Source organism: Mastomys coucha, unplaced genomic scaffold (genome assembly GCF_008632895.1).
Source record: "Mastomys coucha isolate ucsf_1 unplaced genomic scaffold, UCSF_Mcou_1 pScaffold16, whole genome shotgun sequence".
Lineage (NCBI taxonomy): Eukaryota > Metazoa > Chordata > Mammalia > Rodentia > Muridae > Mastomys > Mastomys coucha.
Window position 1 is genome coordinate 47,932,669 of NW_022196898.1, and position 15,581 is coordinate 47,948,249.

Sequence of the window (15,581 nt, forward strand, 5' to 3'; positions counted from 1 at the left end):
TCACATAAAATTCCCTTCCCCCAAATTATCAGTAATATCTTTAGATCAATGTGAGCCAGGTTTGCCACACCACTGTTACTTTATGCTTAGATTTATTGATCTTTCCAAATGGTGGGATCAATGTCTATCATCACCTCTAGGAATGACTCAGCCAGTATGTGTCCAAATACTGCCTTTTCAAAAGTCATACTGTGATTCTGAGAAGACCCTTCAAGCTCACCCTGTCATTTTTTATACCCCTTACTTATACATGTGATAGTTCATTCTCTGTATTCAAGCAACCAGAAACTTGTTTTATGACTGTTACTTCATAAGTCCCTTATCTGCAATCCCATAGATATACTCTCAAAGTCTTGGTTTAGATTTTTATTCAAAGTGGCTTAGTTCCCTATGTTTTGTGATGTTTGTTTGTGAGCTAACACTGACTCAGAGCTTCTTCTATTTGAGACTATATATCCACACTGTCTTAGGTCCTCTCCCTCAGCCTCCTGAGTGATAAACTGCAAGTATGTACCAACATGTGGAAACTCATGACTTAAAAAACAAAACAAAACATATTTGGTCACCCTTTTTGAAATATCCTGTACTAGGAATGCTTCTCTGGGTAGTCTATCTTTTTGCTCACCAAGCATATTCAGTTTGTAAATTGAGAATGGAAGGAAGGGAAACAGGCTACAGGAGAGGCTGCTGTGGGCCAGGCTAAAGACCACAAGAGTCTGAACCATGTAAATTACATGGTAGAAAGTTAGATAACAAGCTAAAATGAAGCAAGTTCTCTAAGGAGCTCCACAAGGATGACACAGAACTGAAGAGTGAGAAGGGGACAATGAAAGAGAACCACAGGGTTCTTGGCCCAATGTTTCAAAATACCAGACAACACATAGAAACACCATACTAAATTTCCTCCCTAATTAACCCAAATGTAATTCACATTTGATCTTTCTCAAAACCCCCGCTAAACTGTTTGATGTGTCCCCAGGCATGGAAGGAAGAACAAGAGAGGTTGGCTGAGGAGGAACGCCTGAAAGAGGAAAAGAAAGCAGAGAAGAAGGGGAAGGATACAGGGAAAAAGAAAGGCAAGGATAAGGCAGACAAAGAAGATGCTAAGGTTTTGAAGAAAAAGTCTTCTTCCAAGGAAAAGCCCAAAGAAGAGCCAGCAAAGACGCTGGAAGCAATAGAGGAAACCGCCCCACTTCCGCAACCAGAAGTCACTTACCCGGTAAACCAACTTCAAACATTCTTTGAGCTGTTTCTAACAGTTTTAGGGAAACAAGGGTTTGTTTGTTTGTTTGTTTGTTTCCCTGCTATCTATAAACTAGATTTGAATTTCTTTTTCTGTCTAGACTCCTCCTCATAGCTAAACATCCAAATGGGAACACCCCCAGGCCTGTTTTCCCTATCATGAAACTAGAATATCAAGAGCTACAAAGATGGATTACGCTTTAAGTATTAAAACATGCAAATAAGCAGCTGCACAGGTCAGCTCAATGGGCTTGACTTGCTGAATGTACTTAGATGCCTCTGTGCGAAGAGCCATGTTTCTGGTTATATGCTTTGGTTGAGCCCTCTCTTTGCTATTTTTCCCTCAGGTGTCTATGTATTAGAAAAGCAATAAAGAAAAAAAATAGAGAGAAATGTTCTGTTCTATTCTATGCAGTTACGACTCCATCCTCATTACTCTGGGGTTTCAAGATGGACCTGAATCTCCTGCAGCTATAATAACAATATCTGTTATTTAAAGATGCCCTTTACATATGCCCTTTGTAACTTTGTAACATCAAATGTCAGTATTTTACTTCACTATACAAAGAAAATTAGCAAACTTGGTCTTTCCTCGTGTTATCTTGATGATGGAGCATGATTTTATCTGGACTAGATTATAAATGCTCATAAATGAGCATGGTGGCATGTAACTGTAATCTCAGCCTCCTAGACACTGAAGCAGGATGATCACAAGTTTAAGATCAGTCTCAGCAACTGAATAAAACCCTGTCTCTAATAATCATGAAAATTAATAATAATATCATGGGATTCACGTTCCTGAGACTACAAGGTAGCAGACATAATTGTTTCAACAACAAAAAAATTAAGCTTATGGAAACTGTAGTTGGCTAACTCTAGTAAGCTGATTGTTGCCGATTGTAGTTCCACACCCAGTGATAATGTGTTTTCTTCTAGTTCCGTGGATACAATATGGGAGACATACCTATCCAAATCTCAGGGACAAATTACTATCTGTATCCTTCTGATGGTGGGCAGATTGAAGTGGAAAAGACCAGGTTTGAACGAGGTACATTAGCAAGAGCTGTTATGTCATGGGAAGGAGAGTGTTAGTGTATTTCCAATATAATGGGGCATTGTGACTCTGAGTGTGATGGGTGGCAGCTCACTGCACACCACATTGCATTCTCAGGGTCAAGTGCTTCTATCATAACTGAGTCTGCAAGAGATCAACCAACTCAGAATTTACTCAGAGATTGTTGATAGGAGCATCCTAATTGCTGAAAATAGTTAAATACTTCTATATTATCAGTCAATGGTATATTAGTAACTGTAGTAAGCAAATAGTTAATCAAGTAATACTGATTACAACACACCATCATGTCAGAAAGCAAACATATGCTTTGAGTTTCTAGTGCAGTTCTGGCTCGTGCTCCACAGTACAGTGCTCAGGGACCTCTGCTGCTTACCAAGACTTGCATATGTGAACAGTTTATATAAAGTTCAGATGGTTCATAGAAAATACAGTATTTTCATCTTAATCCTATCAACTTTGAGAGACACTACCACCATAGTTGAAAATGAAAGGCTGGATTTAAAAGGGAGATAAAAGGGAGGCGCAGGAATCAGAACACTGTTAAGAGAGAATGGGTTAGTAGAAAACTCCTTGCAACCTGCATAGCAATAGTAATAGTAATTGTGGAAGACACACACACATATATATGTACATACACACACACACACACACACACACACACACACACACACACATATATATATATAATTATGACTGTCATTATAGTGCCATAGATGTCAAGTATGGTAATACACGTTTGAAACATCAGCATACATGAGGCTAAGGCAGAAGAGTCATGAATTTGAGGCTGTTCTGAGATATATACATAAAATACACACATGTATACATACACACATAATTATATGCATTATATATTATTGTATACAAATAATATTAAAACTTTGCATGTTAATTAGCTCATTTGATTTATTGGAGTTGAATGTAAGTATTCACCATTTCAGACCATGTATTTTGTCTTTGTGATTTGGTTTGGGATGTGATAAGAAGGCCTGCTTTCGGCATCCCTGTATAGAGTTGCTGATGCAGCTGTTGTCTAATTCTGTCCTGCATTCTCCTAGCATTTTGTCAAGGTATATGCGTGTGGCATCTTCAGTCAGTCCACTTCCTATCCTTTGGTTCTTCCTAAGGTCCAACATTTATCAAAGTGAAAGTAAAAAAAGATAAACACAATTTTATAATTCACCTGAAAGATCCGAAGGAAATCGTGAAAAAGGAAAAGAAAGAAGAGCACTCAGAAGAGGAAGAGGAGGAGGAAGAGGAGAAGAAGGAGCAGAAGGAGGGGGAAGAGGAAAATGTTAAACAAAATGTGGAAATGAGTGAGTGTCTTAGCCTTTGTGGGGCTGGGTTCTGGTAAGCAAGCAGTGCAGTGGGCCAGTCCAGCCCCAAACAGAACCTCACCCTTGCACTCAACACATGCGGATTTTACAGGTGCAGCCTGGAGCAGTTGCTATATGCTTGTGTTCATCTTCCCCAACACAGTAAGCATAGACACTGAATTCATGGCGCATCTGCAGTTGGCTGTTAACTGAATCTTGCTGCCACCCGACAGAAGCTCTTGTTCAAGTTTTCCTAGCTATAGCAAGAGGCCGAGCCAGCTAGACTAGATGCAGCAACACATAGTGTCTAGGTCAGCCTTGATGGTTTGTATAGACCCAAACTCACACCCTCTCGAATTGATTCCTCCTGAGACTTGTATGTCCCTTCAGTGCAAGCAATGGGGTTTCCTTCAAGTTCTCCTCAGTTAGTTTACTTCGTAATAACCAGTCTCTTGGCTTCAAAGACAAGGCTTTAAAAATCACAGGTTCAGTCATACGTTTACTACTGGGGAAGAGACAAGAGGTGCAAATGGCTGCCCACTTGCACTTCAAGACAGCATCCCCTGGAGAAACTGACTGCTTCTTATCCGAACTCATAGCTGTGCAAGGGAATACACTAACTTGTTAAATGTTCTTAAAATGTTTTCAAATCCAGTTAATGATGGGATCAATAACTAAGTCTTGCCTGTATGCTTAGTTACTTTGATACTTTCCACCGTCAAGAACACAATACTTGACAAGTTGAATGTACCTAGGAAGATGGCATAGAAAAATGTTACTTTTAATTAATTTTCTTTGTTCAGCTAATAAAAAATATTAATTGGGGTTGAGGAAAAGGCTTAATTGGTAAAGAGTTTGCTGTGTAATGACAAGGACTCAAGTTCAAGACTCTAGCACCCATATAGAAGGTCAAGTGCTTTGTACACACCTGCAATCCAGCACTGGGTAGTGGACATGGCAGGACCACATTGCTCAAGGATAAGCAGTCTTTCCTACTCAGTGAGCCCCAAGTTTAGTGAGAGACACAATCTCAAAGGACAGAGCAGAGAGCAATAGAGGACGGCACCTGAGATCTACCTCTGGCCTCCACTAATGCATGTCCAAGTTCCTGCACAGGTGTCCACAACCATACACACACATGCCTACACAATACACATCCTTTCTATGTGTGTGTCTGTGTGTGTATAATTCTGAATACTTAAAGAAATACATTATTAGCTGGGTGGTGGTGGCAGCACATGTTTTTAATCCCAGTACTTGGGAGGCAGAGGCAAGTGGATTTCTGAGTTTGAGGCCAGCCTGGTCTACAGCGTGAGTTCCAGGACAGCCAAGGCTACACAGAGAAACCCTGTCTTGAAAAAAAAAGAAAGAAAGAAAGAAAGAAAGAGAGAAAGAAAGACATTATTTGAAATATTTAAAGAAGCTAATAGTTATAATCTCCATGTTTCTCATTATTCAGTTTCTTTCTGACTTTATTAGTATAAGCATTTTCACATTCACTAAATATTCTTTGAAAAACAAGATTTTAAAATTATTTAATAATATATCATTAATATACATGTGTACACAGTTTATCATTTCAACATTTTTATGTATTTAGATGATTCCTACAAAAGTTAATAAATAAATCTATATACATAATTTAATGATGTCCTTCTTGCATAGTTAGGTAGTGATTAGTGTTTGGCTTTGTTGCTAATGATCCTGTTCAGATTATCTTTTGTTTCCATCAGCCATAGCTTTCTCCAACCTGCAAATACTGGCCCAGACTTGAAACATGACCTGGTTCTGGGTGATACAGGCACTAAGAATAGATTTGATACTTGGAAAGCATTGTTCTATAGTAAAACAGAGAGTATGTGAGAAAGACTTTACATGGACCACACGACCCAAAATATTTACTGTCTGGCCATTTTCAGAAAAGCTATGATGTGAGCAGCTCTGGCAGATAAACTGACAGAGAAGCAAGTAATGCTTGCAGCCCGAGGGGCTCTGCTCCTGTCGCCTGCCTGACGAGGGATTCTGTTGTGATTCATTTAGGTTTATTGCCTCAGTCTACTCAGTTGAGATCTGAGGGAGCATGGACCCTGCAGGCTCCATCTCTCTGAGTCTCATTTGGTTATGGAACTTGTCTTGCCGTGCTTTTCTCTGTGGGCAGCTCCCTGCTGTTTCAGTCACTGTCTCACAGCTTCTAGGTTAGAGTCTGAAGTCTGATGCATGCTCCTGTGCTCTGAGAAGCCACTGCTGCTTGGGTAAGGTTTCAGTTCTTCATAAAAGTTTTAGCACACCTTCATTTTTATGCCCACCCCCTTGTAATGCACAGTTTGTAATATTTTGCCTTCCAATCGCTTAACATCTTCTTAATGGAGAAAGCCATTACCTCCCTCCCTTCCATCCCTCTGCTGGATACTGAACAAGGTTAAGTTGGGGAAACATGCTTTTAAATCACAGACAGTGCTTTGTAAAATACCTTTAAGCAGTTAAAAATCAAAGTATTTGTATTTTCCATAGTTTGCATTTTGCTGAACATATGTTCTAGTTGGCTTTTTGTACTTGATACTAAACAGTCCAGTTTCCATACTGCCTTTTCAGGTCACACTAGTTCTTTCCTCTTTTTAGTCTTTCTCTCTGTGTGTGTCTATGTGTATGTGTACCTGTGTGCCTATGTGTGTGTATGCCTACATGTATGTGTGCCTGTGTGCCTACATGTGTGTGTATCTCACTAGGGACTGAACCTAGAACCTTGAGTATGCTAGAAAATACTCTAAGACTGAACTATATCCCTATATTCCCTGCCTATTTCATTTCTTCTTCTCACTATATAGTATGTGGTTATCTGGGTAGGTTGGTTTATCTACTCTCCAACTGAAGAGCATCTTGCTTGTCTCCAAGTTTGGCTAAATAAGGATGAAAGTGCATAGGTTTTTGTGTGGGCAAACATTTTTTAAGTACTATGCGTAAGTAGCAAGGAGCATGGTCACTGGGTCATATGGTACAATGAAGTAGTGTCGTAGGATGCAGCAAACCGCCTTTCAGCAATGCGTGAGAGCTTTGATGTTCCCATGGTCCCAGCCTTCAATATTGTCCGTGCTTTCTGACAGGTGCCTCGTTTCACTCATTGTTTTCATCTGCATTTCCCTGGTGACATATAGCATCAAACTGCATTTCATAGGCTTATTTTTGATCTTCATATCTTTTTGGTTAGGTTCTATAGAGGGCTTTGGGATGTTTCTTCTTTGGCTTGTTTTCTTATTACTGGTCATTAAGAGTCCTCATACGTTTTATGTAACAGCGCTTTGCCAGAGTGTCTTAAGCAAACATTTACCCCCAGATTGTGAATCGTCTTCTTTCTCATGAAGCATTATCCTTTTTTGTTGATGTCCTACTGAGCATTCAAAAATTCCCAGTCAGGAAACAATCTGCTCATAGGTTAGAGTATTTTAAGCTGACATTGTCCCATTTTTATTATATGATAATGGAGTGGGTAATAAAATAGAAATGAGAGAGCAGTATAGACCACTTGAGACCCTCCACACGTGCCCCACAAATGTGTATTTTAACACATTTCCTTTTAAAACCTATGCTTAATCCAAAATATTTTCAATTGTGTTTGAAAATATAAGGCATTATAAATGTGGGGATTTAATAAAGTGTTTTTAAATGTGAAGAAACTTGGAATGACTTAGTGATTTTCATTTGAAAAATCATGCGAATGGTCCTCAGATTGATAACCAGCATCTGGCCAAGCCATTAACTGGTTTACACCCTTTCTTCATTTTGACCTAAAGCCCTTTAAACAAGAGTCTCACGTTCCATCCCTGGAACTCTGCCTCACTTCCCTGTGTCCTTGGTAAGAGCCAAGTCAATTATTTTAAATTGATAGTATTAGAATAGCTAAGACCCCCATTCCCAGCCTCCCCACTGAATTCTGCTTATACTTCTGGAGAAAAATGGAAATATCCTTGATATGATTTTGTCTTTTAGAAAGAACACAGATAGAGAAGGAAGCTGTCAGCAAGTTTGGATCTTTTTCTGCCACCTTAGAAAATGGAATCTGCCTCTCGATAAGTTACTATGGATCAAATGGAATGGCACCAGGTGAGAAACACACAACAGAATAAATGTCCCATGATGGGCAGGTCTTGCCCTTCCCCAGCTTGTACATTTATCAGAAATAAACCTCTTCTGACTTAATGCTTCACATATAGTTTTTTTCCTGTAACATAGAGATATGTGGTGTATGGGGTGTTGTGTGTGTGTGTGTGTGTGTGTGTGTGTGTGTGTGTGTGTGTATGTCTGTGTCTCTACGTGCATGTGTCTGTGTGTCTGTGTGTATGTGTGTCTGTGTGTGTCTGTGTCTCTGTGCATATGTGTGCAGGTGTATGCACATGTAGATAATTTTTCCTTTACATCAAATAGCAATGCCTTCACTTTCAAATTTCTTTTCTCATTTGTATAATCTTTTACATAATCACATGAACACACATATGTATATTTTGATTATTAATTACTCCATGAAAATAATTCTGTTACCTTGGTGCAAGGAAAGCATGATCTTCCAGGGAGTTCTCATAGGTTTCTACAGAACATTATTTTTATGAGTCTTGTGATAGTAGAACTACTCGGTATACTTCAGGATGTTGGTTTAAAAGGAGCCATTCATTGTACATATTAGAGGATTTCTGGGCTCCACTTTCAAGAAACAAATCCTCCAACTGGAAGCTATTTCCTTTCAAACCACAAAATACTATGTTGCTTTACCAAGAACCAATGAAGAAATCTGTGGATCCCCACAAACTTTAAAGGGATCCAATCCCAGTAGACATTTTTTAAACATTGAAAAATCAATAGCTAATCCCTATGCCATACAGCTTTAAAACTATGTGCTAGTATAGATCATGGTGACCATCTTACCTCCCGACTATGTAGTTCCTTTGCTGTAGATGGCCATGAGTCCTCATAACATTGTTTCTTAGAAGTTTGAAATATCTCTAGAACCACACAAAGATGTGTCTAAAAGCAGAAATATGGATCTGGAACTGAGAAGGAAAAAACATGCCTACAGTGGCCATTGTAGTATCAACACATAAATGATATTTGAAGCCCAGTTGTGAATAAGATAGTTACATCTAATATACGAACATCCCAGATTATATATGAGCTACATATAGTGTTGCATACATGTACCTATCTGGACCTCTGCCCCTGTAAACCAGATTCAGTAAGTCAGAGGGAGACTTGGGCATTCATTTAAATTCCTTGAGTAAGGAATTATTATGGCAGCCAAACTTGAGAACGTAATGCAACCTGAGACCTAGAAGCATTTGCAATTCTAAAATGTCTGAATGATCGGTAAGGGGATGGGGAGGATTGACCAGAAAGGTAAGGAGAGATCAAAGAAGAGGTATTCTGGATCCTGCAGGAGAACAGATGACAAGATAAAAGTGGTTCATTTGTGTGCGCGCACACACACACAAACACACACAAACACAGTGTCTCCTCTCATCAGCCCTTTAGAATTTCCAAACTTTGAAACAAAAAAGACCATAGATTGCTACAAGTAAGCTACTTGTCTCACCTTAGACAAAAATAATATTTGTCTTCGTTGGATTTCCTTGTCTGTATTGCCTTGTGTCTAAAGTGTCCTCATGTTCCACTCTTTCAGGGCCAGTCTTGCTGTTGTGAATCTAGGACTTTCAAGATGTTTTATGAGTTTCATTTCTCAAATTAAAAGAAAAAAAGTTAGTAGAGTGCACAACAGACTGAATCGCAAAGGCATGTGAGACAAGGACTTGAGATAATAATTGTATCAACCACACTAAAATAATAAACATTTAAAAATTTTTAACTACAATCTGATTTTCAAAACAACTATGTTATCTCTGGAGGATATCCAACCCATAAAACATGCTTCACATAGTGAAAGTTAATGCCTACTTGAATAAGTTTTTGAGATGTATCAATTAACAAGCATATAAAATATGAATATTTAATTTTTTCATTCTCCCCTTTTTCCTACTTCTAGAGGTTCCGAATCCTGATTTGGAAGCAATGATGAATATTCCTTCGGCTATGACAGCAACCGTGGTTCCCTCTGTAGTGACTGTTCCCCAAGGCAGAGGGAAAGCTAAGCCAAAAGGCAAAGAGAAACGCAAAGATTCCATTAAAGAAGAGGAGCCTCCAAAGGAAGAAGAGAAGAAGGTAGGCGAATGTGGCTACAGGCTTCCAACCTTTCCACCCTAATGTTACGTTTACAATAAAAATACAATTACACTGTTTCTCCCATTCCCTTTCCTTTCTCTACATTCTCCAGTCTCTTCCCAACATCTCTCTCTCTCAAATTCCTGGTCTCTTCTTCTTAATTATTGTCACACAGGCACCACACACACACACACACACACACACACACACACACACACACACATCAATAAGGTTGTTGGTTTTCCCAACACTGCCTTAATCTCTTTTAACTGCTATCACAAAATAGCTTAGACTACATGAGTCACTAAGAACAAAAGTCAATTGGTCAAGTTGAGGCTGGAAAGTCCAAGAGCAGATGCTGGGCAACTCTGTCTCACTCAAGCAAGTTTATGAAGATGGCACATTCTGTGTTCCATTTATGTCACAGAAAGAGTAAACTCTTAATTTGACACCTTATTTATAAAGGCCTGAATCACAATCATGAAAGCCGAGTCCTCAGAACTCTCAGTTCCCCAAAAGCCTACTTACTATCATTGTGTTGGGTATCAAGTGCTACCACCTGAGTCTGGAGTAGGGAAACCAACACCTGTACCAGTGTTGCCCACATCCCATACATTCAAACAGGGTCACCATTCAAATTCCAGTCCAGTCCATTTGCTAAACAAATGCATTCACAGTGACCACTCTTAACTTTAGTGCCTTCTTCTCTCAGGGAAAATGTGATGTTTGATACTGTGTCTTGTCACATGTTTAGGTACCAGTCAGTAAGTATACACTCAACGGCAGTGAAGATTTTTGAAAACTTTTACAATCTATTACAGAGTCTACTTACTTACTCACAAGTTGTATTGTTTGACAAATCCTTGCTTGATTGAAATAAATGTGTCTCATTTAGAGAATGACAAGCATTTATTTATGTACAGAATCACATACAGGAGGAAGTAGAACCAGAGATTGTTATACAGGAATCATCACCTTATGTACCCACCTTCCAAAACTTAAATGTATCTTGCCCTAATGGGCTCCTGCTGACCTTCATTGGGCAAGAATCTACAGGTGAGTGTTAATTGGAGTGGACAAGGAATCATGGCTCAAAAACTAACACAGAAAATCCCACCATTGAAAGTGTGTCTTTTCTTACCAGTTGTACTTATTGATAATGAGCAATGAGTAATCTTCAAGTAATGATGAGAACAATAATGACCATTCTCAAGCGAGCGCTGTGATGAATCACTGTCAAAGTCCTTAGCATGCATGTAAAAACACAAGTCTTACAAGAGTAGGTACTGATAATTCCATCTTATAAAATAGAAACGCTGAGACTTCTGGAGGTGCAACAATGTGCTCAAGGTCACCTGATTGGTAAAAGGCAGAGTTGGGAAGTCATTCTTGATCTAGTGATGGTAAATGCAGCTTTCTTAATGGCTTTTATGTGGCCCTGTCTTCCTGCCTCTTCTGTGGGCTACAGGTACAGCACTTTGCTCACTGATCTAAACAAGGAGCAGTGAAAATGAAGAGACCAAGATGCACATTAAGCACTCTCTTGACCCCATAATATCACATAGTCTGTTACTTCTGTTTTCTTCTAAGCATGGCTTCTTACTTATTCTGATGAATAAATAGGTACAAGAAAGACCTTATTAGTTAGTCTGTTGTGTGTGTGTGTGTGAGAGAGAGAGAGAGAGAGAGAGAGATGGGGGAGGGGGAGGGATGCAATATCTAAGATTAAGCTGGAGTCCATTTAGCAGACATCTAATGGTGTCATTTTTCATTTTCTTAATGATAACCATCTGGTTGGGGTAAGATGGAAGCTGAGTGTAGTGTTTATTTACACTTTCCTGGTGGCCAAGGATGTTACAGAGTTTTTTTCATGTTGTAATTGGCCATTGTATTTTTTTATTTGAAAATTATCTACTCAGCTCAGTTGCCCATTTGGTTGTATTATTTGCTCCTTTAGCTATTTCTATATACCTGGATATTGAGACTCTGTTGGATAAACAACCACAAAGATTTTCCCCCACCCCAATCCTGCAGATTGTCTCTTAACTCTATTCATTGTTGCCTTGGCTGTAGCTCAAGAAATAAAAATTGACAAATAGTATTGCATCAAATTGAAACTCTACCCCATAGTACTTTGCTATTTGGAAGGTATTCATCGGGTGCTTTTGTTCTTGATTACCAAGGAGCAGCAGAAAACTGAGAGCTGTCTGTCTGTGGTTAGAGATGCAGGGTTTGTGCTAATTTTGAAGGATGATGGGTAAGTTAGAGAAGGTTTGAAGGAGAGGCTCCCTGAAGCTCAAACCAAGCAGGGGGATACTAGAGCATTGTCTACCATGGAGCAAGAACTTACTCAGAGTGGCATGCCAAGAGAGAAAATGGAGTCACTAAGACACTCAAATTCTGCTCCCAAATCATTTGGCTTTGACATGCTCTGGACTCTAGAGTATGCAAATGCTCTAAAGAAGGATGACTATTTGTTATGTCATTAAAATGTCCTTACTCACTACATTTGAGTGAAAAATGTCATCAAAGATGCAGTTTGCTGAGTCATCAGTCATGAACGAAAGGAAATGTCCCTAGTTCTCAAACACAGACAAAAGAATAAAAACAAAACAAAACAAAACAAACACAAAAGAAGATAAAATCCCAAGCCCATAGCACCACCCACCCCACCAATGGCTTGATTCTCTTTTGTTTTTCAAGATCATCCCATTGTAGATGAAGTATCCACCTGGAACCTCATGATTCGCCAGAGCTACCCCCAGAGATTGAAGCACTATGAATTCTATAAAGCAGTGATGCCACCAGTGGAGCAGGAGGCATCAAGAGTTGTCACCAGCCAGGGCACTGTTATCAAGTATATGCTGGATGGATCCACACAGGTTAAAGACTATAGTATTTAAATAACCTCCCTCACAGTGAAGTACAAGACAGCGGGACCTTGAGTAAGGAGCAAGGCTTCTGCACAGAGGAGACATGAATAAACTACAAGGATTCATTAAAGTGACAAGAGAACACAAGTGCAGTTAGAAGCAGTACAGTGTAGTTACCCTGTCTGTGAAAGCCAGAGTGCATATAATAGAGATGGTGTTGTTTCTATCTGATCTAAAGTTGCAGACTCGATATGTTTTTCTTCTTTTTCCCCTCAACTCATCTTAAAACAGGAGGAGGGAAAGCTCTTGAATACTAAATTCCTAACAGAGCTAGAAAACAACAAAATATGTCACTAGTATAAGAAGTGCTTAAAATTTTTCTAGAAAATGCAAGGTAGGTAATTAAGTTCAGACTGAGAGAAATAAAGACAAAATTTAAAATACATACAAGACAAAAATCTCCAAAATTAAGGAGGACTTTGAATAGAAAGGTGTACCTCTAGGAGCTGAAAGTCAGGGTAGTTCTGCAGGTAAACTCATTTTGTAGAGACTTAAAAATCAGAAGCCGTAAAGTCTAGAAACCACATGCCTTGGCCTACCTTCAAAAATGATCAGAGGAAAAGTCTTCTATAAGCAGACAGTGTACTACCAAGATTCATGAGGGGGTTGCAAGACTATGTATCTAAGAAAAATAAACAACAGATTCAGTATTGTTAAAATTACCTAACAATAAATACTCAAACATAAGTTTTAAATGGGTAAAAATGATATAGACAGAGACTCAAGTTAACAATCAAATTTAAGTGCCATGGCAACAGTGAGATAGTTCAGTCGGCCAGGACACTTGCCTGATTATCAAGCCTGATTACTGAGTTTGATCTCCATGATTCACATGGTGAAAGGAGGAAAGAGACCCTGGAAAGTTGACATCTGATCTTCATATATCTATCATAATATACACACATACATACATACCTGCATATGTTCATATATACATACACACATATATACACACATACATACACACATAAGCATGTGTGTATATCTGCCATGATGCACACAACCACACACAGAGAGACAGAGAGATAGACAGAGAGACAGATAGAGAGAGACAGATGGATGGATGGATAGATAGATAGATAGATAGATAGATAGATAGATAGATAGATAGATAGATAGATAGATAGGTAGGTAGGTAGGTAGATAGATAGATAGATTGATAGATAGATAGATAGATAGATAGATAGATAGATAGATAGATAGATAGATAGATAGATAGATAAAATAATAGATAGATAGATAAAATAAAATTTAAAACAAGTATAAAACTGCTGTGGAAAAAATAAAAATTTTTAAAGTAGTTGTGAAAAACCAAGTGGCAGGAGGGATGACTTAGAAAGAAAAGAGCTAAGAGGTGTGGAAATGTGCCATATGCAGTAGCATTTCTGGAAGAAACCAATGAGACTTGGAAGAGAATATAGTTTAGATAATGCCATGTGAAACATACTTCAGATTCATCCCATTCAGTGCCAATCTAGGTTGATGCTAATTTATCTCTAAGTGTCGTCTTCCTACCTAGGACTACACAGGTAGCCTGCAAAGCTCCTGAAGAGGCCAGGAAGAATCAGGTCAGGGTCCCAGGGGCAGCTGACTTCCTTATCATCCTCCCTGGGAGGCTGTGCACATGGGTACCCATAGGGTATTTATGACACCTAGAGATGGCATGCATCCTTGGTAGATGGTAATGGAAATCAGACATTAAAAGTATAATACATTTGAAAATGTGGCTGTTGAAGAATTCTCATATGATTTTCCAATTATATAGAGCTGTCTCCTGAGAGGCTCTGACAGTATCCAACTAATACAGAAGTAGAGGCTCACAGCCATCCATTGGACGGAGTAGAGGGTCCCCAGTGAAGAAGCTAGAGAAAGGACCCAAGGAGCTGAAGGGTTTGCAGCCCCTTAGGATGAACAACAATATGAACTAACTAGTACCCTCAGAGCTCCCAGGGACTAAACCACCAACCAAAGGGTACACATGGGGGGACTCATGTCTCCAGCAGCATGTGTATAGCAGAGGCTGGCCAAGTCAGTCATCAGTGGGAGGAGAAGACCTTGGCCCTGTGAAGGTTCTATGCCCCAGTATAGGGGAATGCCAGGGCCAGGAAGTGGGAGAGGGTAGGGTCGTGAGCAGGGGGTGGGGGAAGGGAACAGGGGATTGTCTTAGTTTTGGTTTGGTTTTGTTTTTTTCTTATTTTATTTTATTTTTCTATTTTCTTTTGAAGGGGAACCTGGGAAAAGAGATATTGTAAATAAAGAAAACATCTAATAAAAAAAGAATAGAAAAATATATTAATCCAATAAAAGGTGCAAAATAGAAACAAGACAGATGTGGGTAGAAAATATGAAGTCATCGTCATTGCTGTATGCAGGTGCAGATCAACTCTCTATGGCACTTCCTGGCAGCTACATGAAGGGGGCCTTGAGCTGTTCTGCAGATTATTTAAGCCCCAGCATGTTAGGTACAGCACTCCTCTTGACTTCTGAGAATTCTGAGACCTTGTTTTCCCTTCAGATTCTCTTTGCAGATGGTGCTGTGAGCAGCAGTCCTGATTCCGGTCCTGTTTACACATCTCCTGAATTGTCTACCAGCCCCCATAATGGAGATTTGGTGGACAGTGCCTCCCAGCCCAAATCAGAAACAGCACCTTCGGAGAGCATCATTTCCAAGAAAGGTAACCATCTAAGTGTCTTAACTTGCAGGACTTACAGTTTTCAAATGCTTCGCAGGTGTTCCATATTGTGATGCTGCTCATCACTTTATTATATACATACCTATTCATGTACAAATACACACTCATATATATATATATA

The 15,581-nt window shown here is 39.2% G+C and overlaps 1 protein-coding gene across 2 annotated transcripts in view; it reads left to right on the forward strand.

Annotated features, from left to right (window-relative positions):
* Positions 1-15,581, forward strand: part of Spag17 (sperm associated antigen 17) — a 219,822-nt gene that overhangs the window by 135,181 nt on the left and 69,060 nt on the right. For both annotated transcript variants that reach the window (XM_031374969.1, XM_031374970.1), the window contains 8 exons: positions 980-1,219; positions 2,179-2,290; positions 3,445-3,633; positions 7,618-7,731; positions 9,659-9,834; positions 10,758-10,890; positions 12,538-12,716; positions 15,283-15,442. In XM_031374969.1, the coding sequence (XP_031230829.1) occupies positions 980-1,219; positions 2,179-2,290; positions 3,445-3,633; positions 7,618-7,731; positions 9,659-9,834; positions 10,758-10,890; positions 12,538-12,716; positions 15,283-15,442 (1,303 nt within the window). The remainder of the gene's footprint in view (positions 1-979; positions 1,220-2,178; positions 2,291-3,444; positions 3,634-7,617; positions 7,732-9,658; positions 9,835-10,757; positions 10,891-12,537; positions 12,717-15,282; positions 15,443-15,581) is intronic.